Here is a 25443-nt window from a genome sequence, read left to right as displayed (position 1 = left end):
ATGCCTGCAGCCGGTGCGGCGGTGCCGGCCGTGGCCGAGGGCGCCGGTCAGCTGGAGGAACTGGACGAACCGCCGGAGCCACGTGCGCGCGGTAATAGCGGACGGGCCGGCCTGATGAAACCCCTGGTGGTGTTGGCCCTGCCGGGGATGTATCTCTTCTACAAGTACAGCCAGTACAGACGGGAACAGCGCGAGCTCTCCCGCAGAAGAGTAACCGAGAGGGAGCTCCAGCATCTCCATCACAAGATCGTGAGTGAGAAGATTTTCCCGGATTGTTGATTGCTTGTTAACGATCGCGCCGAGAGCTTTTTCCTGCCGGGCAGGTCAAAGAACTTTGCGCGCGCGCGCGAGATAGGGTCTCGCGATCGAAACACACATCCCACCTGTTTGATTACGTCATCACAGTCCGAGTCTATCTTTAGCCGCGCGCGAAATCGGAATAAATTCGTTTACGCGCGCGGAAACACATTTGTTATATATATATATATATACGTTATTTAGGTCTACGCCCCGCAGACTTGCTTGTATTATTTTTACGCTGACGTGGAAGACGAAAATACAAAGAGCGCGCCGATTTGTCCAAGTTGCGAAATAAAAAAAGATCGAATAAATAATAACCGAGAGAGAGAGAGAGATAGAGAGAACACGCGATGTATCACTATTGGCCTCGATATAACGATTTATTATACAAATGCGCTCCGTAACGTGGTACACACCAACAAGAGAAAGATTGGTTTTGTTACGATGTATTGTATAATCCGACAGGAACAAACGACAACTCTAAAAAAACTCGCGACGATGAAAGCTATTTCGTCCCAATATTGATCCCTGTGATCGCGAGTAAACAACAACTTTCTCTCGCGTAGAAAGAATTCATTTTACCTTTTCTAATCAAAGGGTTTTAACGCTCGCCGATGACGTTACGTCGTTTACCGGGTCGTCGGGCGACGCGAAATGAGCCGCCCGTCAACGGGATGACGTGATTGCATATCTAGCATCCCGTCCATATAAGGCCGGATGATAAGCACGCGCGAGATAAGAGAGGAGACGGAAGTGGGAGAGACAAGGATGGGCGACAAGAGGGATTGGGTTTACGTGGGAGAACTCGGGGGATAAATGCGGTGAAAGGGGTTCGATTACCCCGGACAGGGGATCACTAACGTGATCATTCCCCCCGTCGGTTGAGAAAGCTGCATCATCTTCTAAAGACTGGAACCACTTGCTATTGTAAGTAGCGATCCTTATTAAGCGGCCTCCTTAGCGGCGTTTGTCTTCGTTATTATCTTAGATCTTCGCCGTCGCGAAGGAAATGAGATCTTATCGCGTAATATGGTACTCCGGTATCTCCGAAACTTTATATTCGGCGAAACTTCATCGAGTTTCCTCGTATCAAAGAATCTAAGTAATCATGTGATCTCTCTCTCTATCTCTCTCTCATCCGAGGCTCTCTTTGAAAACGAAAAGAATTTTTCGAATTTTTTCTTGTGAGAGAGAGAGAGAGAGAGTTGTTGTTTTTTACACACTTTGAGAACGCAGCGTTATTCCGAGTACAGTTCCGAGTCGCGAGAAAATTTCGATGATTTCGGAAAAAAAAAATCAGCCAATCGGTCGTCCGTCGCACCGTCGGGGTGGATTTCGTCGATATCCACTCTGGATAGCTGACACTGCGGAATTCGCCGTCTATGGAAGTGTTCCCCGCAGTCAGGGAACTCTGTAAACTCCGAACACACGCGTATTGATTTCCGTCCGTCCCGGGCTATCGTGCTCACAGTCGACTTAGCGGGTCGACTGATCGCTGATGGAAAAGCCGCGACTCTGAGATTAAAGTATCGGAAACGACATTTGTGCTAACAAATGATTTGTTTCGCGAAAATTTGTATCGCGTAGCGTGACGATCTTTGTTCAGCCAGATTGCGAATGGGATAAAAAAAACGAAGTCTCGCAAGTCCGTTTATTTCTACTACAGATAAGTAAAATCTCGGCTATGCGACACACACACACGCGCGCGCACACACACAGAGATAGAGTGTCAGCAACTCTATCCGCGACACAGTGCTCCGTCATCCTTTCCCAAGGTCGTTCCTTGCAAAGTCCCGGTTTGGATAATTTGTTAGGTCAGTGCCGGGGTTTGGCAAGAGAGGCAGAGATGATAAAAAGTACATCCCCGACCAGGGAAACCTGCCAAGAAGGCTGCATTGCGCGCCTCGGCGGATCGTTACCGGGGAATACCGCGAATACCTCCGTTCAGCCTCCTCGTGTAACCGTGGGGATCGTGGATCGTCGCGTAAACCGGAATTTCACGTACCCCAGTCCGCACACGTCCAACCGGTTGATTTATCATCGCTACGCGACATCCGCCCGTCGGGGGACGTAGTAAACTACTACTGGACCGCGGAGAGAAAGCGAGACGAGAGTTCTCGATACCCACTTATCGTTATTATATCCGTATTAGCTGGCGCGATCGAATACGGGAAGCAAATGATGAAATCAAAGGCATTTAATTTAATTAGTCTTCCTCCCATTGTACAGAGGCACGAAATTCACGTTCTTATCACGGAGATTGCTAAATCACTGGTATTACGAGCGATTATTACACCGAAAAAATTGTATTCTTGTTTTGAGGATATCTCACTTGCTTTAAGTATATTGTATACCAAAATAGGCGCCAAGAAGAGTTTTTTATTTTAAGAAGAAAATCCTCTAAATAGTAATATTGATACACCGAAAAAATTATATTCTTATAAGTAGAAGATTTTATACTTAAAAAATCTACTTAAAGATTTTAGATGATATTCTTCTTAAATAAAGAATATATTCTTAATTTAAGAATATAGTCTTTTTTGATAGTGAGATATATATGTTTTTCTATAGAGGCTTTTTATATTCCAATCAGCATATATTCTTATCAATATTACTATTTAGAGGATTTTCCTCTTAAAATAAGAAAGTCTTCTTGGCGCCTATTTTAGTATAAAATATACTTAAAGTAAGTGGGATATCCTCAAGACAAGAATATCATTTTTTCGGTGTAAGAATATATACTGATTAGAATATAAAAAGCCTCTATATAGAAAAACATATATATCTCACTATCGAAAAAGACTATATTCTTAAATTAAGAATATATTCTTAAATAAAGAATATATTTTTAGTTTCAGAAGAATATCATCTAAAATCTTTAAGAAGATTTTTTAAGTATAAAATCTTCTACTTACGAGAATATAATTTTTTCGGTGTATTGTACTTCTCGCTGCCTCTTTAATGCCGCTCGCCTCGGGTTCGCTTATACACGCGATTTAAATTTGCATATGCGCGTTTCAATGATAATGACCAGGGGTCAAGTCCATCAGCGTTAATGATGCAAACGAGTTGGGGTTAGATCAACCGGTTGACGCGATACTAAATGATAGAAAAAGAACCTTGGATTTTTTTTTCTTTTCTCGTTTTTCGCAGCGAAACGAAATGATCGAGCTCAACCTTGCGACAATAAACGCGCGAACTCGCAAACTATGCTCGCGAGAGCAGATCGAGCGGTCGCGTCATTCAAAAATCAAGCGATCGTTACTTGGCGATCGAAACTCGGCGGTTACGAGAGACGACGAAGGTGACGCGAACAAGGTTCGCGTTTCCTTGATAAGACTCTCACGCCAACACGACGTTAAGATCCGTCGATCATACCTAACCGTCAAGCACGTGGACTTTATCCTGGAAAGTGTATTTGTTTCACGACGCGAAGAACAGACAAGAGTTAAGACAAGAAAGAAAGTTCCGATGAGATTATCAGTATCAGATATCACGTTCTTCTTTACCTTCGATATTGTTTCAGCGAGCTATACGCGAGAGTTTCCATCCAGAGGTTCTGTACCCGATCAAACGGACGTCGGTGAGGTAGCGCGATATACTTGGCGGAATATCACTCAGCTCGAGCTCTTGTTAGCTCTTTTTCTCACAAAGTTTCGTTTAAATTAAATGTCCACGCCTAAGACGGAATTTAATTGGAGCGTTTGATATGTATACTATATTTTTTTTTTTGCAGCACACAAGAGAGACTCACCCTCAGTCGGGTTAAAAAATTATGCGCTCTGTTAATTCACATTCCTTTTCCTCTTCAGTTTTCTTCACTTTTTGACGCGACGGTTTCTCTTTAATATTAATTTCGAAACGGTTCGCCTACATATCCCCCGTGGCGCAACATTCACAAAAAAAACTGGGCGAATTTTCTCCCTCGATGCGGCGTAATTGGGGTTGCAGAAAATAACAAGCTGGCGGAGTTGTTTGCCGTTGTACTTCCCCAACCCCCGCCGGCGGACTAAAGTTTTACGTCGCTGGTCTGTGTTTCATCTTGCGAGTCACGTAAGTGCACATCCACGCGATTTCAGAGACTCCGTTGTTCACTACCGTTGTTGCGGCGGATAAATCGTCGGCGCCTTCGGAGCTCGTTTGGAGAAACGAGCTAGAAAAAAACTTTTCGATCCCCGCGATTACGGCCAGCTGCTGTCTAAATTCTAGCCATTATTTTGCAATATTTTTTGACAAAATGTTCGTCTCTTTTTTCACAGATCATGTTTCATTTTCTTACCGATTCAAAATTATTTAAAAATTTTTTAATATCAAAGAGAACAAAAACTTATTTTGCGAAAAGATAAATTTTTGTAACTTTGCCGCAAGCTTTTTACTTTCTTTTTTGTTTTTTTGTTTTTTTTTTGCACACAAGTTAATCTTCAAGGTACAAATTATATTCCTCGGTGTAATTTCCGAAAGTGCATGCTTATCAGTTTTAAATCAAAACGTGTGTTTCGCGGCACGAAGTTAAATAACGAACTCATAAGAGAGCCCGGTCGCTGACCTCTGGAAGGGTTCAGCGTTAAGGGTTGATAATACCCCCCCATTAAGAACCACACGAACCACCATAATACGCGAACGCTAGAGACGATGCAATCTTCCGCTTCCGTCGAATTGCGTGAGTGTTATTCAATTTTGAAAAAAGGTTTCCTTTGAATGAGCTCTTTTGTCGTCATTGTGACTCTAATATTTCATAAAAAAAAAAGATCTTTTTCGTCAATGTGTTTAAATATACAGGATGTCCGGAAAATCGCTCGCAATAGCTTCGGGATTGGGGATCCGAAAAGAAGGAAAAATGTGTTAGATATAAACATAGATCCGGAAATAAGTCGTTTCCGAGTTATAGCCACTTTTATGTTTCAAAATCGTAATTTTTTTCATTATCATAATTTATTTTATTGCGTTTTAACGTAAATAAACTTCGTTTCGGACTATTTCGATGGAAGAAAATAAGATGGTTGTTTTGAACATAAACAGGTATTTAAATAGAATTGAGATATGACCACTTTATTTTCTTAAAATAAAATAGTGGAAATGAAGTTATTTATGTTAAAACAAAAAATTACGATTTTTGAACATAAAAGTGGCCATAACTCGGAAACGACTTATTTCCGGACCTATGTTTATATAACATATTTTTCTTTCTTTTCGGATCACCAATCCCGAAGTATTGCGAGCGATTTTCCGGACACCCTCTGTAACTTAGATATATAAAATATGTGTTAAAATATATAACCAAGATAATATATAAAAATATATAAAAGTCTTGAGTCAGCATTCGTCCACACATAAAAATTGATATTTCAGCGATTCAAAAGTGACAACCAAACCGTCGGAGCAACAATGATATTTTAAACATTTGACAAAGAAAGAAATATCGAGTACGTTGATTTAATCTAAACCGTCGTTCTCTGCTAAAGAGCAAAAAAAAATAAAACTCTGAAAACAATTTGACCAATAAATAGCTCAACGTGACCATTAACCTTTATTCCGTGTTGTGTTGAACAATATTTTTACGCTCTTAAATTACGAAGAGACGGTTTTACATAACCTGTTATTCACACGCCCGCGCCGCGCCGCGCCGCGCGCGCGCGCGTCTCGCGTGAATTCTATAAATAAATAATCTAATCAAGTTATACGGCAAAATATATTTTTCAAAAATGCAAGAGACGGCGACGGGTTTGAATTAATTTTCACGTTAATTTGATATTCTCGAAAATTCGAAGTCTAATTTATCTCGACGAGATCGGGAAAGGTTTCTCTCGGAATATTTTGACGGGTTGCAAATAGCGTCCCATCAAACGTGAATGCGCGCCGCGAGCGCGGCTTCGCATTTATCTACGTTCTCTCTGGCCCGCGCTGCTGGGAAAGGAGATTCAATTTGGTTACTCGGGTTTCATTATAGGACGGGCACGAAATTAGAACAGAACGAAATGAATTAAGCGGGAAAGGACAAACGGCAACACTCCGTAGTAATCCTCCGAACTTCCGAACAACGAATTCGCGGGTGTGTGTTTGAGTCTGTAGAGTCTCGGGAATGTATGTAGTTTCGAAGCGCGCCGCGTTCGTATAATGACACATGCTTAATAATGACTTCCGGCAATAGAAAGAACAACTTTTGTTGGCACAGCAAGCACGTTTGGTTTGTGTGATTCCTCACGAAGAATCGTTAACGAGCCATTAATGACGTCCTCGAGAACGTCACTCTCGGACTAATACCATGCTAATTGCGCAACGACGTCACAAATGAGATTTTTTTTTTACCGAAGAGATTTTTCACGGTTTTTAAATTGTGAATCGGTATACACGCGATTATATATATTTTATACATCAATGACAAATAATTTCTTCCATATTTTATCTAAATTAATCTACCGTCAATATCGCGCTTTGCTTTGTGCTAAAAAAAATAATTACGTAACTAAAAATAAAAACGTTCTGTATGATAAAATTTCTCAAAAATGAATGTCACGTAGCATTTGATGAAAATAAAACGTTTCGGGGAAACGGGGGAAAAAGTACGAGGAAGAGCTTGATAAAAATAGAATATAGGGAAAGCATCTCTCCTTGCGCTCGAGCTTTTTTTTTTTTTCTAGGAAAGCCGTGTACGTAAGTACAACACGTACGTACGTGCGTAAGCATCATAGGGTGCAACACGCGAATGGCGTGGGACTAACATGTTCGTAACCCCAACAACGGGAACAAAGAAAGGATCGATATCCACGACGCCGGGATGGTTGGTGTCGGCGGGTGGTGGTGGTACGTTTCGTGTTTCGTTTCTCATTTCCGCGGAGGACAATGCACCCCCGACGATGCAAGGATCGAATAGTCGATATGTAGCTAGCAGCGATTTTGTAGCTGCGCGCGGAAACTGCCGACGTAGGTAAGGTTCGTCTCATCGATTTGCGCGGTCTATGAACGGCGATAACCACGAGCGACAGTTTCACCTTTGTTGGCTGAACAAAGAAAATTCCGTGCAAATTTCAACGAATTACGGAGATTATATCGAGAAAGGACCTTTCGTTCGAATCGAACCTCGTTCGAACCTGTTCCGAATGGGTTTTTACCAAAAACAAAAAAAAATATATATATTCAAAACCTGGGAAATCGACTCTCACAATCGTAAAGAGAAGAAAAGCAAGCCGTGGAAATTAATGTCGAAATTAACGAGCGTTCGAGAGTTCTGAAAGCGGAAGGAAATTAATTGGTTTTGAGAACAAGTTGCCGTCACACAGAGAAGCGGGAGAGTTGCACAATGATAGGAATTCTAGTACGATGAAAGGAAGTGTCTGGAAACCCGGGGAAGTGAGGAAGGGGGGGGGTGAAGATACGGGCGACCTGTGGTATATAACCGTGAGAGAATATAGCCGGTAACGATACTCGAGGGAGCTCCTTCTCGAGAGAACCTCAACGGAGGAGAAGGAACCGAGCGCGCGGGTCGAACGTGCTGAAGCGTAGACTGCGCGAGAAAGAGAGAAAGAGAGAGAGAGAGAGAGCCCGCCTTAGGCCTTTCCGTAACGTGGGTCTTTCAAGACTAGGGTCATCTATAACCCTGGCCCATTGGATTCTTATCGACCTGCCTGTCTGTGCTGAATTTTTCAGCAACTTACATGCCGGGTTGATTGACCGCCAGACAGATCCCGTGGAGTCTATGTCGTTCGTGATTCCGAGACGTATCATGAATTTCGATGCATTCCGACGTTTCTCTTCCTCTGAAAAAGAGAACGTCGATCTCTCGTCGTTCGTCTCTAAAAAGAAAGACCTCGCGCTTTTCTTCGTCTCTCTCCGCAGACAGACCCCATCCTCCCCTTTCCTTCTTGGCCTTATTCGCTTATTTATTTGTCCCGCAAAAAAATGTATTCCGAAATCGCGAATGCGGGTACTACTACACCGGTGGTTTAATGGGTTACGCGATCGTGAAAGGTCACGGTGCTATCTTCGAAGATGAGTCAGAGAATGTTTTCTGTCTTACATAAATCATCCTGAATCGATCCTTAAATTGCATTCCGACCGTTCTGAATATGTTATATTGTTCTGTCTACTAGTTTTTTTGTTTAAACGGTGTTTTTGTTGTTTTATCATCGCGGACGAAAGATAGTTGCGCCTGCTACTGTTTCACGTACTTTTTGTCATGCGGAAGAAACTTTTCTCGAAAATCTCCGACGGGGATGGGGGGGAGGGGGTAGGAGTTTGTGATCGCGAACGAACGTAAGTTACTTTCGGCGTTCAACTTTCGATAGAATTTAATGATGCGGAGTAATTAAGGAAGACCGTTTTTCTTCGTTCACGGCCTCGAGAAGTCTTCCGTGAGACATTCGATGAAACTTGCTTCAGGGAGAAAAGTTGCGCCGCTACTACTGGTGTTAAAAACGGCCTGAGCGAAATTCCTCAGAAAACGTGTAATTTGGATCCGCCTCGAAGTTCGGCCGACGAAAGTTTTGCGCGTAAGTTGTGCGAACGAGAGAGTTTCTCGGTGCCGAACTTTCTCAAGAGAGGACGAGACTTGTATTTGTCGGTATAAAAGAAATATCCAAACGAGAGAGAGAGAGAGACAAATTTTACGCAAATTTAATTATAAACAATCAATAGACGCAATAGTAGTACGAGAAGACGTAAATAGATGATAGAAGATTACCGCTCGAATGTGTTTTTTTGCATCAAATTGGCGCAGAATAAAAGCAGAATAAAAACGCGAAGATGGAAAACCTCGGTTCTCGAGTCTTATTAAATATTTCCATTCTCCAACACACGCGCGCGCGAGCGTCGTTGCTTCTTCGTCGTTTGCATTTCCGCAATCTGTTACTCGTTTAATTTTTTAATACAAATACGCGCTCCTCTTTGTTCGAAAGCACGGCGCTTCCGAGATTCGTCTATCGATTATCCAAAATGAGGAATAATAAAGAGTACCTCGGCCTTGAAATTTACATATTCCCCGGGGGGTGTGCAGGAAGTAACACGAAAATTACCGGTTGTTTAGTCGATCATTAGCATTCCTCGAACCTTTTTTTTTTTCATCGCGCATAAAATTTACGTTATTCCTGCGGCAAGTGTGGATATGAAATTAGCAACAAAGCTCTGTTTATCAGTTTCATTTCATCGACGCTGAGATATTTGCGTAATGGCTCTTTATTATGTTTGCAAAAAAAAGAAAATACATAAACATAACGCAATAAGTACACGACAATTCAATTCAGTTCTTACAATTTAGAATTTTTTTCTTCTTAATGTGTCATTTCTTTTCACGCAAAAGTAGTTTTCCAACTGGTGCGAAGTCACGTCCCACTGTAGTCCAAGTTTCAGTCTCATACGTACAGACGGCGTCATTAATTCGAAGAATAGGCGCGGGGATCACATAAAAAGTCCAGTTGATCCAAATATCCATTAGTCCCAAAATCGGGTGTCCAGTTGTGGACACCCGATTGCTACTAGTTAGTTAGTACGGCGCCCGTTGGCGCTACGAGCAACCGCCCCGCTTGCCCTCCGATCCCCGCGCCTATTCTTCGAATTAATGACGCCGTCTGTACATATATATATTCTCGAAGTTACGAATGCATATAAGTATAGTTGTAGACTATTACTCGTTTGATAATTAATGACAAAGTTGGAAAACGCTATAAACAACGCGCTGTTATCTGACACGAGAGATCGCGCCGGTGTGCCTGGCATTAGAACCCACGTCGGCACACGAGTTGTTTTTCCCTTCTTCCACTCGTTCCCGATTCGATTCGTGTTTTTCGATATGCCACGTTTTTCGCTATATATATATCAGACGTTTCCATCACATGTGAAGCTTGTTTATTTGTTATCTCAGAGAGAGAGAGAAGAAAAATACTTCCCCATTGTCACTTCGGGATAAGCTCTCGAGAAAGCGGCGAACCCTGTTCGAATCGGCGGGACTCTGTTGTTTGCGAGAGAATACCAAAATATACGACGGAAAACACAAACGTTTTTCATCGTCACGAAAACGCGAGCGCGCGTCCAAATCTGTGTTACGAAAACTTATTATTAACGTTCTCTTTCAACTTTGCTTCCTCTGTTGTCGCAAGACAAAAAATTATCTCGACGAGAAGCGACTGCGGAAAATTTCGCTTCTTAATCTGGTTCATCCAAATCCAAGACTGTTGTCGCACAACGACAAACTCTCATTTGCCCAATTTGTAAATCGTGGAATTCTTGGCGTACGGTGATTGCGCGTTTGTGCTCAAGTAAAATTTTCCCCGATACGTGGAACTGGCCACGAAGCCCATGTAAGCTTCGGGTTTCCACAAGCAACTCGCCCCCGGGATCTCGGGACTCCATTTTGGACAACGACTAGCGGGAAACCCGTAAGGATTCCCCACCGATTCCACGTAGTAACGCCAGGCCCGATTGTGTCCGCAGGTAACTAGATAGAACAAAAATATGAATTCGCGTTATTTTTAAAAACAAAAAAAATAAAAGACAACAACAAAACGAACTTGAAGAAAGATATAGAAAATCGACGCGCGCACACATCGCGACGTAGTTACCACTCACTGAGTTGATTTACGACCTTTCTGAAGTTCTCTTTCACCGTGCGAACGATGCTCTTCAAATCGCAACCGGGCTGTCGTCTCTTGCCGCCATTTGGATAAAAATCGACGTGACCGAGCGGGTTGGGGAAGCCGAAATGGCCGCCGTCGGTGTGAATGACGTCGACAAAAGCGGCGTCGGCCCATGTCAAGTGACCTTCGTCGCCTGTGTTCATATACAAGGGATAAGCCGGGTCCAATCCAGTGATTCTGCCTATCTGAAAGGGCGTTTCTCTCAGCGTACAGAGCTCTCTCGCTTCCTATACCCTAATATACATATACACAACGTGGGTATCAGGTTGCGTCGATATCGCTCCTCGATTGAGAAACTCCCGACGCTAATGCGGTTCCGATAATGCGGCCTTCGATTAAACCGAGCGAAATGTGCAATGCGGTGTGACCGCGGCGTGTGATCATTATTAGCCATTATGTACCTTTACGCGACGCTCTTACCTTTCGCGGTCTGAGCGCCTTTCCCATGAAACCGGCTGCCTCCGCGCCCAAACTAAAACCGATCACGTGAATTTTCGACAAAGGAACGGCTTTCTGCTTGTCGAGCCAGCTCACCATGCGAGCTATGTAAGGTCCGATGAGTCGGGTGTTTCTTACGGCCGTCACGTACCAGGGTAAAACCGCAAGTCTGGCCCAGTCCACCAATATCACGTTAAAATGTCCACGACGAAGATAAGCTAGAACACACATACGCGAACAACAAACAGGTAAAAAATTAATTATGAAACTACACTTTTACATCGTGATAATAAATAATTTTGGCAACGCACGTTACAACAAAACGCGCGGATAAAGTCTGGATCGTTTGTTCAACGAGAACGAGAAGGAGTTTCGCGTTGAATAAAATCGGAATAAAAAAAATTGCGAGAAACTTGTCAATCAAAAAAAAAAAATAAAAAAAAAATAGAGCTCTTCGAACAAAGGTATATAAGTTCCTGCGGAAAGTTGAATTGGAATCAACTCGCTTGGTGAAAAGTGGAAAAGTTGGCGATTTATTGCGACAATGTTATATTGGTGGCACCATTCGTCATTCCGACAGAGCCTCTTGAGGTTTGGCATAGCTATTCGTAGATCATGTGGCGTGTAGTTACTATTACTAATAGATCTCCGGCCTGCGCTCGATCGCAAAACCAAACTTTACGAGCGGAAAGAAAAACGAAGCGTCGCGGTGACTTTTAAGAAGCTATTTGGTTATTCAGAGCGAGAATAACCTGTGTGATATCACGCGCCTATAAAAAGAAAAAAAGTGCTTTATAATAACATTTATTATCTTCCAACGAAATAAACTGAAATTTATATTTCAGCGGAAACACTTTCTCAAATAAACTGCGCAAAGTTTTACTTTTTTTGGTGTTTTGAATAACGATGTAAATTTTTTTTTTTATGCATGGCAAAGCGTGTAACAGACTTTGACTGCGATTGGCACTTTTCTCTTCTCGCGCTTTCTCGTCCTTCGCAACGCTCTTCTTCGCAATTAATTCGTCGCGTAATAACGAGAACGCGTTTTTCAAAAATCGCGGATTTATAAAAAAAAAAAATAAATAACATACCGTTTCGTATTGCGACAGGACCTTTTCCCATCGTGCTGTCGCTGTATCCGTGAATGTAAACGACAGTCGGGTGTTTAACGTTGAAGTTACTCCTCCACAACGTGGTGACGTCATTTGGATCCAATATAGTCGGATACGTCGGATTTCGCCTGCCGTGGGGGTTAATGCGCAAGAAAAATTGTCGCTATGAGCAAAATTCGTGAAATTTAATACGGTCGATGATGGAATTACGAATTGTTGGAATTTATTTAGATATCGGAAAATGAATTACGCGACACGTCACATATTGGGTGATTTATATAATCGCGGAGATTGTTGAGCGGAATAATTTGGAACTCTCTCTCACTAACGAGCCAAAAAACGAAAATTTTCCGTTTTAATTACGTCACAGTCTCTTTTCAACTTTAACGAGATATTGGAATAAGAAAAATTTCACAATTGCGTTTGAAACAGCGTTTGAAATTGCATTGTTAAACGCGCGGTTTGTCAAATCCGACTCATCCTCAACGTGTGTACCTGGTGTACAATTGAAATTCGACGTCCCGATTCAACTGGATGGGACAGCAATAGAAACAATTGCCGGTCGGCAGCAGAGTCAGGTGCAGCGTGGTATCTCCTGACAACAAAAAAGTAAAATATTTGTACATTTAGTTTTTAATTAATTAAAAATTTTTTTTCTCGCAAAACTCTAATCGAAAAAAAAAAACAACCGCAACTTGAATTAAATCCAAGTTTCGCGCGCTTCGTACAGACGGCGTCATTAATTCGAAGAATAGGCGCGGGGATCGGAGGGCAAGCGGGGCGGTTGCTCGTAGCGCCAACGGGCGCCGTACTAACTAACTAGTAGCAATCGGGTGTCCACAACTGGACACCCGATTTTGGGACTAATGGATATTTGGATCAACTGGACTTTTTATGTGATCCCCGCGCCTATTCTTCGAATTAATGACGCCGTCTGTACATCTTGATTCTTTAATAAGGAGAGATAAGCTTGAAAGTTAATTGGCTCGATTCTTTTTTTTTTCATCGAGCGAATTTAAAGATCAGAGGAGCTCGTTCAGATATCGCGCGATTAGTAATATCAAGTAACTTCGGGGAGAGCCATTTTGGCTCTCCCCTCTGCGAAACGTTTCGATGTCTTGCGTTTCGTTGTATATGCGGTGCATAATGTCAGCGACGGCGACGGCGACGGCCTCGACCAATCGCCGCGGTCGTCGTCATTGAACCTGACGATGGTCACGTTATATTGCGTGTTGCGGCGGAGATTGACGGTGCGCGATACACCACCACCACCACCACCTCTTGTCGAAAGAATCTTTTATTTCCCCTTGTCGTGCAAAATATTCCGCGCGGGGAACGCGCCGTCCAATTTCGTTTAACACACGAAAGCGCATTTACCTAAAGCGGAAACATTTTCTTCGAGTCCGTTTAACACTTCCGAGAGCTGCTGCTTGTATACAATACAAATTTATTTGGGAATTTACTTTTTGATTTGACGGTTCGCCGAAGATGTTTCCTCAATTATTATTATTCTCCGTAGATCGATTGATTAACATTTTTTGGTTGATCCGGAAACGCGGTTGCTGCGCTTCCGCCGAGACGAAGCAAAAAACGGTCCCGACGGATTAATCGCCGAGCGCGACGAACGTCTTTAAATTACTGCGACAATGTCAAGTAATTTCGAAACAAACGTGCCGGACAATTTCATCGGGTCAATCTGATTGTTTCGGTTTTTGCGTGTGTGTCGACGCGAAAAACGCAAGTAATAATCCGACGTTTTTATCTCTCTCGCGCGAAGGCACGTAATGCCGTGTTCTGTCGCTATCACAAGCTCGCACGTAGAAAACGCACGGGTACCCCCCAAGCGGTGGTTAAGTGGCTGTCGAGACCGCTCGCTCGGTTTGCGCCTTTACAACCCCCTTTAAATCTGACCCTCGGCAAGCGACGAGGCGTTGAAAATAAACCATTATATCGTATATATATATATACGACCATTGAGCGCCAGGTTTAATTATTTCGTTTGTGTGTTTGAAAGTTTATTTCTTAACACGCCACGAAAAATAATACATAAAACGTCTGATAACGTTTTGTTAACGCCATAAATGAAGTCTGTGTTAAATGAAAGATTTATTTTCACGTAACGCGTGCAAAAAAACAATAAAAGATGCGAGGAAGTAGTCGTAAAAGAAGAAGAAGGGTTTTTTTTGTTTTATGGCTGACAAAAAAGTTCGTAAAATACAGTTTACAAGTTTACGAGAGACGCGAAGAGAGAGAGAGAGAGAGAGAGAGAGAGACTCTCATTACGATTGCGCAACGGAATAATTATACACATTTTTAAATGGCTCGTTGAAAAATAGGTCGCGGTTTTACACTTTCGTCGTGGTTATTCACAACGCTTTTTCGCGCCTGGCATTTTCACTTGGAAACAATCGTGTGACTAGCAGTTGTGTCTCAGTTCAGGATTACCGATATCAACTCGTCTGTCTGAATTGTCTGAATCTGTTGATAGAAAACTCGCGATCGTCTAACCGTTTATCTCGGATTTATAGCAACAACCTCAGATCTTACCGGCACAGGTGAGAGGAGCATCGGTCGAGCGAGAATAAAAGAGATTGTGGAAGAACACATGAAGACGTTGCGAAATGTCGGTCAATGCGCGCACAACCGTTACGGCGAGGCCTGTTCCCTTTTTTTTTACTTTTTTTTTTTTTTTATTCTTTCTTATTTCAATAATCGGCATTACTATGCAACAACGCGATGATTCGCGTCGCTTTGATGACGCTGCTTGATCGCAAAGGTGCTTTCTTGCGACGAGACACGTAAGACTCCCCTATTATTCGAACCGCACAAACGCGCGCGCGAATTTGCCACATCATCGGAGAAAACAAAATTAAACCTAAAATATTTGATTTTCTCTCATCAATTATGAGCGCGAAGGATTTTATCTGAAATATCTCTGGCTGTCGGTTTTATATCGGTTTTATATCTAAATCATTGCGGTTAAATTCTTCCTCGTGAACAATGACTGAAAAAAAAAAAAAAACTGCGACACGTTTAGGATTTCAGGACGAAAGTCGGCGGCGGCGCGAGTTCCCAATCCTCGTCCCGGTTGCTTCGGACAATTTGCGATCTTGTTTAAAGAAGACCTGTTCGGAATTCCGTTGTGAAAGGAGCACCCTGTATCTCTCCGTCGAAGATTTATCGTACCGTTAAACGTTTTTATATACTTTTTACGCAAGATGCATTCCACGTCCTAATTACCTCAATTTGTATCACATACGCGCACGAAAACTATGTTAAGGAGTTATCAATCAGAGAAGCGTGTATATATATATGTTTCACCGTTATTAAATAAATACATCGTTGCGATCGTCATTGCTTAATGAGTCACGTCAGGCAATCGTGTTTGCAAAACGAGCCTATCCGATTGCTTTCATCTTCTGAGACTCTTATCCACATGCGATCAATTGTTCGCTTTCGTACGCGACTGTGCTCTCGGTCAGCAGTTTTTTTTTTTTGTTCCAGGCGCACTTGGTACAAACAAAAAAAAATCGTTTCGTGTTTTTAACGAAATCGTTCGCAATCGCTATATAATTGCCTAACCAACGGCGTCTGATTATTTCTCTTAAGAGTTAGCGCAGCTCTTGTTACACTCTTATCTCAAACTCGTTGCGCCGCGACCGTTAGTATATAAATCACGCCGTCTAACGTGACGCCACCTTGTTATTAATAAAGCGGAATTACACTCATCGCGCGATCACGTGCGCGCCGCCGTGCACTTGCATATGGGAAATATTCGCGCGTAGTAACGTAGCGCGAGTTCCAGTTTCGAAGTCGGCTGGCGACTAACAGCGCTTTTTTTTTTTTCACGATGTTAAATATAGAACTAGACCGGTATACGTTGTTAAAGTATATACTAAGTCGGTATATATACCGGTCAAGTATAAAGTTTTTTTTGAACATCATCTCGCGCACAACATTTCTTCTTCCCGCGGGGGAATTCGTATCACGTTTTTCAAGCAGAAAATTCGCGCGCGCGTTGTAATCAACCGAGCAATTAAAATATATTAAAAAACAAAAAGTATAATAGCCATTTGAAGCAAAAACATTGGTGATAATGTGTGTATGATAGAAACGTTACTTTATTCAAGCAGGTAACATAATATAGAACGTTTTCGACCTTAGATTAGGCCTTTTTTCGTTGTACACTGCTGTCGGTTCTCAGTTACTTTGATAATTGTATTTTGTAATCATGTGACTTGTTAAAGTTTTCAATTCAAGAACTTCATATTCATACATATATTGATAAAGGCCTAATCTAAGGTCGAAAACGTTCTATATTGTGTTACCTGCTTGAATAAAGTAACGTTTCTATCATACACACATTATCACCAGTGTTTTTGCTTCAAATGGGGCCATTATACTTTTTGTTTTTTAAAAATTTTTGAAGCTTACTACACTTTTCTTCTAAAATATACTGAGCACTGAATATTAAATGATGCGCGTAAAAAATCGTTAAACGCGCGCGGGAATCGCAGGACTTGCACACCGCGTCGCAATGCGCGCACACAGTTTTTTTCGTTAAAATGTACGCGGATATAATCTTCGAATGAAAACACATAATTGCCTCACTCGAGAAAACAAGAGAAATACTCGAAACGGCGTTTTTGCAAAAAAAAAAAAATGGTTACCTCTTCGAAAAATGTACAAATGACAGAGCATAGGCACTAGGAAAGATGGGAGCGCCATTTGTCGAGCGCTCTCAACAAGAGGTTTCGAACGACGCGCTCTGCGAAACCTTTTACGGTGTATCGCTTTACTCTGAATTCGAGAGGGAACTGGCGAGAATTGGAGCCAGCTGATCGTTTTGTAGAGCTCTCCCTCGCACCTTTCCTCATCTCTTACGGAGAGCGTCACGCGATCTACTTTTCCTTCCCTTTCCGCACTTTCCGACTAGATCGCGGCAGATGATGATTATTACGTTGGATCAAGAATCCGGACATTGCGAAATAATTTAATTTTGTTCCGGTGTTAAACAAGCGTGTGTGAGAATGCGTTTTATTTATATCTTTTTACACCACACGTGTCGTTTGATACGAGAGCGACGCGACAAAATGTGATTTTTTTTTCTCGCGTGAGAATAAAACACAACACACAATTATTTCAATTTAGAGAAGCAAGCGAGCTTGACAATTGTTGGGAATTTTTTTGTTTGTTTTTTTTTTTTTGGTGAAAGGAAGAAAGAGCGGAGCTTTTTCGCTCGCGCGACATCTTATCTTGAAGTGTCAAATAAGAGATGTTCTTTCTATGTTTTTAGGACAAGTTGTTGACGAAATTAGAGGAGAACGAACCGGAGCTGGCGTCGTCGCAGGAAGACGAGGTAAGAAGATCGTCGCGCGGAGACCGGAACGTTCAATGTTTTTCGCTGAAGATCGGTGTTTAACAAGCTGTTCTGAGAGAGCAACTTAATCGACCGTTTCGAAACGACGACGAAACAAAATCAAGATGCGAAATTTCCCTTTCTAAGGCGCTCGCTCGAACTGTCACGGACTCTAAAAAAGAAACCAAAACCGCGTTTCCGCGGTTGGATTGACATCGTTCGATACCGCCGGGCCGTTTTTTTTTTTTTTTTTCATTCTACACGCTTTCGTCTTAAGAATTCTTTGAGAGAGAACGATTTAATGTTTGTTCGGTTTTATTGCTCCGCTCCGTGGCGAACAATCAGACCTTAATACGTAATTTCGTCGGCAAACAAAATCCGACGATTGGCGAACGAACGAAATTTCTTTCGGAATATATACACGCGCTCGGACGAGAAAAAGAGAGCTTTTTCGAAATTTCGACGGAAACGAGATCAAACACATGTGTCTGCCGATTACGTATCTCGAGGCCGGGGGACGGTACGTCTTGCGTACAAATCTACGTATATATATATATATATATATATAAGCGCGAATGAGTCAATAAAGGAAGCTTAATGGAAATTGCGTTCGGGGATAATGTCCACTAACGTAGATTGAATTGTGCGATGAAACGCACTCTTTTCGCCTCGGAAAAGGAGTACCCTCGTTGTGTAATTATTTTCCCGGCGCAAATGTTTATAAATAGCTCGAAAGGCAAAACCCATACAAGAAACGTAAAACATGAACACGACGCGCCGCGAAAACATCTTCTGCGTTATTAAATCCGGAACGGAATATAATAGTAGGCTATGTATACGTGAGAGAGAGAGCGCGTAATAGAATATTAAATGCTTCTGCATACAAGATCCAAAGACCTGTGCAATATCTCTCATTTTTTTTTCCGTCTCGTTGCGCCACGTTAGATAGGCGCCGTTCGAGCAGACGCTCGAAAGAAAGTGACGTGATAACGAAGGCGCCTTGTATCGCGCAAAATATGACCGGCCGTCCGGAAGAGTCGCAATTTCCGAACGAATTGGCCGCCCAATCGGTCGCAAAAGTCGATTAACGTCGACGACAAAGTGGCGGTCGCACAACCCCTCGACTCCTGACGTGTTCGCCCACCCTGCGCAGCCGTGCTATTAATATTTCGATTAAAGCGACGCCTAATTACGTTACGTCGATTATGGCAGCTGATCGTGACCGCCTCGATCGGACGTTATTCAAACGAAGATCGGCCGCGTCAGATCGCGCATACCCGGGATTTATAATGACGTTACAGTTGCAAGAACACGTAAGAATTATGCAAATAAAAATAAGAGTCACGTTCCCCTGGCGTCGAATAAAAACGGTCTCCTCTGTTTTTTGCTTCCCCGTCGACTTTTTTTTTTTTTTTGTCCTCGACCGGCGCCCCGCTATATATCCAGTGTTATATTCGTGCGCGATTACTCTAATCAAGCGCTCCGCTCAATACCACGAAAGAGGACGTATCACATCCGACACGCTCCGTTATTTTTTTCGGTTTTTTCTTTTTTCAGTGTGTCATATGCGTGAACGCAAGGGCGACGATGCAAACGGCGCCGTGTGGGCATCGGGTGGTTTGCAGGTGAGCGAAACAGCTTAAATGATTTATATATATGTGGTTTTTCTCTCTCTCTCTCTCTCTCTCTCTCTTCTCTCTGTATTTTTCCTCATTTTATTTTGCGCGAAGAAGAAGCTCGGAATAAGCTGCTAATTATTTTTCACGCCGGTGTTGCAGCGTTGCTACATATTTTATGTATTTAAAAAAAAAAAAAAAAAAAAAACCGTTCGCGTTTAATTAAGACGTCTCGACGTTCGTTAACTTTGTTCCCGTCTCCCGCCGTTTTGCAGACGCTGCTTCGTCAAGACGATACAAATGGCGGTGTCTCAGAGGCTTCTACCGCTCAGATGCGTTATATGTAGAGCGAAGATTCTCCGGCTGAAGCAGACCCTCATTCCGCGTGACGTAAGTGACGAGATTACGCGTTTCACATCTCAAATGTGTATAAATATTTCTCATTTTGTGAACGTAATAACCTTTTTTTTTTATACACACACACACACATATATATCTTTCGTTCGTATCTCCGTTTCTGCGTATTTTGTCTCTACTTTAAAAAAACTTTTTCATTTCACTCTCTATTCTCTTCTCTCTCACCGTGTTCCCTTCCTGTTCCGCTTTGCACAAACGCGTCAATAAAAACTCATGCGCACTGACGTGATCGCGACAGCGACGAAATTGCTGCTAATTGGAACGAATTCTCATAGTCGCCGACGCTTTTGCAGCAGCCGATTCCCAGTTGCCGCGTGACTCGAACGCACTCTGTCACGCTCGAAGACAAATTTTCATCAATCAAAATTGTTTGAAAAATTGTTTTACGGAGGATCCTTTTCAAATGTCACTCGCAACGCGTCTTCTTTGACGTTGTTTGATTAACGATTAAAAATATTTTACATGTTTTTACGAATTGCTTGTTTCTCTCGCATAAATTTTGTTTTGTGCGAACAAAATGTATGTAATTTACTCCCATGTATCTCTCTAGCAATAGTTATTATCTATTTTTTTTTTTTTAATTTTTGTTGTGATGTGTTTTGCACGGAGAGATATGCAAATCGATAATACGGTGTGAGATTATTTAATATAAATTACTCTAATCGCTTGTTAAGTTGCATAAAATTATTTACGTGCAAAATACCTAATTTATTTATATATTTTTCTAATATATTTTTTTCTATTAACATTCGAAGATGTTTTTCGCGTTTGAACCGCGTTAGTGTCATTTTTACACCTAAATAATATAATATATATATACATATTTCTGATATAAATAATAAATAATATAATATAATATAAATATACATATATATATATATGTATATTTATATCTAAATAATATAAAGCTAACACTAACGCGGTTCAAACCTGAAAAACATCTTCGAATGTGAATACAACACCGCGAAGACATCAAATATCATAATAAAAAGATAGGAAGGTAGCAATAACGAACTGTACGCCTGATGTTCAGATAAAATTCTTCTTTATTCCGACGATTTAACAATGATACATGTATCATAAATTGTTAAATCTTTGGAACAAAGGATAAAGAATAAAGATAAAGGGGAATTTTTGTTGATTCCCCTCAGGGTTACAATATTTCTTTAAATTCCTTTTCCACTATCTTCCCACCGTCCAATTTTAAAGCTGATTCGAGGCCCGATTCGGTTCGCTTTTTCAATCGATAAACTCGACTTGAAAGAGACCGGGCCGGAAAAATCCGACAGTCGATTCGAACTCGGGACGAGCCCGCTCGCAGCCATCAGGCCGTGAGACCACATGGGGCCGGTTAAATCTTCGGAACAAAGAAGAATTTTACTCGAACATCAGCCACGTTTCTTGGCACCTCCTTATCTTTTTACTAAAACATAACACGAGCACGTAACATACAATCAAAAATGTCATATTTTCTCTATTTCTCTTGCTCATATAAATTCTCTTATGATTATTGTTATCAAGATTTTGTGTTTCGACTCTGACGTTTACATGACGCACCGATCACTATAATCTGTGCTAGATGTATATTTCGCGCGAAGATTCACGGAATCTCGATAATGAAGTGTGAGATTGTTTTTTTTTTGACTTGCAGTATTCGATGTCGGGTAAATCCTGGGTACTTCCCCAAAGTGCCTCGGAGTACAACATGGGCACGGGCGTAACCGCCGGCGTGTCCGGGCCTGGTGGCAGATGGGGAACCGGAAGCGTGCCGGCCTCCGCGTCTTTATACTCGATGGCCAGCGGTTCGTCCTCCATTTCTGGTTCGTAGTGTTAAAAAAAATCTCTCAAAGCTTGCAGATTATAATTCATTCTCTTTTTTCCCGTCCCGGTTAATATAAAGCCTATATGTGTATGTACATTTTATCGCAAAAATTTTATATACGCATTTACTTTTTCGCTCGCGCAGGAGTGTCTTCCGTTTCTTCGGCAACTTCCTCATCCGCGAGCAGCACCGGAAGTTCCGCTCTCGGCAAACATACGAGAGTACGGCAACCCACAGGCGCCACTCTCAGACGTTCCCAGACGCAATCGATGAAGATGCGGATTCAGGTTAGCGGATTATCATAATATTCCTTCCCACATGTGGAGCACATTTCGCATTTTTGTCGATCTAGATAGATTCCGTTTCATACGGATAAAATTTTATATGCGTGACGATACAACGCGCAAATACACTATCTTTTAATAGCGCACGTAACATAATCTCTGGTAGTTGTCTAAGTCGATAAAATACACGCGCAAAATTGTTTGTCAAAATCGACAGGAGTACCAAGATCCGATTCAGCAAGTCACCGAAGAAGAGGAGGTCATGCGGGAGAACCGGGAGCGTCGATTGCCGCCGATCAAAGAGTTCCAGAGGGATTATCGCGTTGGCAAGGCCTCCACCAGAATCAGGTATTCTTTTTAATCTGTTCCGGCAAAGCGACCGAGAAAAATTCAAAAAAGTGTTACGCTCGTGTAATATCGATGTTGACGTCGTTGTTCGCAGATGTGCTCAAAAGATCGTCACTCAATTGGAAACGTCGCCGAGCCCGAGAGGCACGTCCGGTGTACCATCGTCGTCGTCGACGTCGTCGAAACGGCCGTCGACGTCGAAACGGCCGTCGTCGACGTCCGCGCCGAAGATGTCGGTGGTGCAGGAGGTGCAAAAATCAAAGAAAGATAAAGAACGGGAGAAGGAGCGGGAAAAGGCGGAGAAGGCGCGGCAGAAGGAGGAGGAGAAGGCGGAAAAGACCAGGCAAAAGGAGGCGAAGAAACTGGCGAAGGAAGAGAAGAAACGAGCGAAGAAGGAAGCGAAGGCGAGGCGAAAGGAAGCCGAGGAATCCCTTTTGAGGGACGAAAAGTAGGCTTGTGGTCTCGATCGTGTGAAAAATCTCAAGACGGAGCGTGTCGCTGTTGGTACAGGTGTTCTGAAGTATCCCTCGGCGATTGAATGACGGCGATTTCCAGAATTCTGTACCGGTCTCGCGATGGCGGATCGATAACGCGCATACGGGATGAGTTACGGACAAGTTCGCATAACTTGTAAGAATAACGAGAGAGACTCCGTAAAGAAACGTAACGGAGCACCGATGCCTCTTGAAAATTCTAGCACCCAGCTATCGACTAATGAACATGGCCTAGCTCGAAAGCGGTTCTTCTGAGAAGCCGAGCACTTGGCAAGCGATTGCCGGAGATCTCGCTGGTTTTTAATAAACTCCAATGTGCGACTCGTTTGTTACTTGATGAAATGAATTCTCACAACAATTAATATATCGAGAAACAATAAACTCGAAACAATCCGTAACCTGTCCCGAATCGCTCGTTACCTTGAAACGTGGGGTTAAGGAGAAGAAGGGCGGCGGAGGAGAAGTATACTTAAAAACAAAACAAAACAAAAAAAAATCTAGAAGCGGCCAAATTTAGTAACCCGTCATATCGAGTTATCGCGGACTAATAACTATTATCGATAGGAAAAACTCGAGGGTAGAGCTATATACTTTAGAATTCCGAGCGAAAAAAAATTTATTTCAACCCTTTACATTTACTAGTCATCGCAAAACATTTTATTTTAGTCGTAATGAACGTAATTTTATCTCTCCCGTGTGAAACCTCCCCCCCCCTCTCATTTGAAACGTCTCATCATAGACAAAACCAAAAAACACACAAGATGTTTCCAACATGTTTCCATTCGGTTTACTATACGGTAATTTTTAGAATTAATAAGACGAAGCAAAAAAACCGTGATCTCTATCGATTGTACGAATATATATATCATCGTCTAAAAATATATTCCCCCAATTATTTATAGTTGATTCATTCCGCGCGAAAAACAAAAAAAAATCATCTTCATCTTGCGACATTTAATCACCGACCGCCAATTCGAGATAATCGATAATCCCGTTCCTCCAGTCAATTTAAAACTCAGTCATCGTGTCCTCGCCCACGTCCTACGTCACCAGAAAAAAAGACACACACTGTGTGTCGATTTTTTCTCTCATCGCCGACATCCCTAACTTTAACATTTCGCGTTTTGTCATTACGTAAGTAGAGAAATCGCGCGGGGCGAAATGCTTGCGGTGTGTGTGTGTGTACATTTTTTTTTTTTTTTATTTTATTTGTAGCGGCGGTCTTTTGGGTAAAAAAAAAAAAAAACTTTTAATTAGTCACACGTCACAAGGTAGTGTTTTAACACGCAAAAAGTATATATATATATATAAATTGTTTCTCTCTTCTATTTTTCAAATTTTAAAAAAGATTCAAATCAAATACGTCAAATTTACAAATTACGTCGCTCTTTTTTCGAAAAGCCCGGGGCAAAAGAGGGACAAAAAAAAACGCAAGCATTTTTCTTCGTTTTCTTCGCACTTCGCGTTAAAAAAAAATAATATTTCCCACACCACACATTCATCGTATATATTGTAAATACACCTGCAGGATTTCACAAAGCGGAACATGAAGAACTTTCGTGGTCTCGCGCGCGAGCAAAGTCGTACGAACAAAGTCGCGTACGACAGCCTAATACGATCGATTTGTTAAAATGCGAGAGAGGATATATACCTAATGAAAAAAAAAAAAAAAAAAAAAAAAAANAAAAAAAAAAAACGAGATAGAGTCTTACAATAGTACAATATACACACATTTATAAAAAAAAAATATATATATATATATATTATATATTATAAAAAATAGAGAGACAAAGAATCAGAAATTTTTGAAACGCAGCGCGTGTCTCGTTACTGTTCGTGAATTCGTAGGCTCGTAGAAAAAAAACTCTCTTGTTATATATCTCGATTATCTTTTTTTGTTTCGAAACCTTTTTCCCTTAGCTCGGCAATTCGACGAGCGACTATTAAACGAATCAAGCAACAATTAACTCATGAAATCTCTATATTCTACACGCGCGCACGCGTTTCAGTAGATCCCCTCCCTGTAAAAGAGTTTTAAAGACGCAAATTATAATATGAGAGTTAAACGCGCCGATAGCTTTAAACGACGAAAACCCCTGTGTCGTCGACACATACAAACACGTACACACGTATAAACATAAACACACACACACATACACACATACCTAACGTACATAAAACACACGCGATAAAATAATTTTTTGACCTCTTAGATTATTACGTCCTTGATCTCAATTAATCCTATCGCTTTGCGAGTCTCTCCCGTAAGCAGCCGAAAATCAAAAAAACAATTTTTTTATCGAATCTGCACAAGTTAAGATTTATTAACCGCAAATCTCGATATCAAAAAGTATATTCATTGAGTAGGCAAAGTAGTTTTTTGACGCGGAGATATATATATCTATAAAAGAGTAGACGACTAAAGCGCGCCGGCAGTAAATTTCAGCGTTTATTTTCATTAATGCGTTCGGTTAGCAATGACGGTTTGAAAAAAAATAAATGACAATACTACGTTCTTTTGTAACCGAAAGAAAGCGCGAGCGAGCGTAAAAATCTTTCGGAAGTTACGAGCTGAATCGCGTAATGAAAGCGCGGGACGAATGAGAAAGTCTCAGAATGATTTGTGTT

General features: G+C 41.8%; 2 protein-coding genes across 3 annotated transcripts; one reads left to right on the top strand and one right to left on the bottom strand.

Annotated features, from left to right (window-relative positions):
* LOC109854929 (arginine/serine-rich protein PNISR) lies at positions 1–24461 on the top strand. Its single transcript, XM_020428568.1, has 8 exons — positions 1–249; positions 17772–17834; positions 19392–19459; positions 19726–19840; positions 21519–21687; positions 21834–21976; positions 22191–22321; positions 22416–24461. The coding sequence occupies exons 1-8, from the start codon at positions 1–3 to the stop codon at positions 22771–22773; spliced, it is 1296 nt and encodes a 431-aa protein (XP_020284157.1). The 3' UTR covers positions 22774–24461.
* Positions 9814–17278, bottom strand: LOC109854933 (hepatic triacylglycerol lipase-like). Of its 2 annotated transcripts, none has more exons than XM_020428577.1 (6): positions 17146–17278; positions 12971–13070; positions 12455–12603; positions 11346–11581; positions 10858–11110; positions 9814–10726 (listed from the first exon to the last, which is right to left on the bottom strand). In XM_020428577.1, the coding sequence occupies exons 1-6, from the start codon at positions 17201–17203 to the stop codon at positions 10485–10487; spliced, it is 1038 nt and encodes a 345-aa protein (XP_020284166.1). In that variant the 5' UTR covers positions 17204–17278; the 3' UTR covers positions 9814–10484. The 2 variants fall into 2 exon arrangements, with proteins under 2 accessions (XP_020284166.1, XP_020284167.1); XM_020428578.1 differs by having other exon boundaries at positions 10554–10726; positions 10858–11159.
* Positions 24462–25443: the final 982 nt, after the last annotated feature.

Source organism: Pseudomyrmex gracilis, unplaced genomic scaffold (genome assembly GCF_002006095.1).
Source record: "Pseudomyrmex gracilis isolate BER0280 unplaced genomic scaffold, ASM200609v1 scaffold_75, whole genome shotgun sequence".
Classification (NCBI taxonomy): Eukaryota; Metazoa; Arthropoda; class Insecta; order Hymenoptera; family Formicidae; genus Pseudomyrmex; species Pseudomyrmex gracilis.
This window is presented reverse-complemented; position numbering and strand designations above follow the sequence as displayed.

Bases quoted from the DNA above. Each gene is read 5' to 3' on its own strand.
- LOC109854929 (XM_020428568.1), top strand. From the start codon at position 1: ATGCCTGCAGCCGGTGCGGCGGTGCCGGCCGTGGCCGAGGGCGCCGGT. The intron at 19,841-21,518 runs GTAAGTGACGAG...TTTGACTTGCAG, and splicing joins AGACCCTCATTCCGCGTGAC to TATTCGATGTCGGGTAAATC. The intron at 21,977-22,190 runs GTTAGCGGATTA...CAAAATCGACAG, and splicing joins CGATGAAGATGCGGATTCAG to GAGTACCAAGATCCGATTCA.
- LOC109854933 (XM_020428577.1), bottom strand. From the start codon at position 17,203: ATGGCGCTCCCATCTTTCCTAGTGCCTATGCTCTGTCATTTGTACATT. The intron at 11,582-12,454 runs GTATGTTATTTA...TGTGTGTTCTAG, and splicing joins TCCTGTCGCAATACGAAACG to CTTATCTTCGTCGTGGACAT. The intron at 11,111-11,345 runs GTAAGAGCGTCG...ACGCCCTTTCAG, and splicing joins AGGCGCTCAGACCGCGAAAG to ATAGGCAGAATCACTGGATT.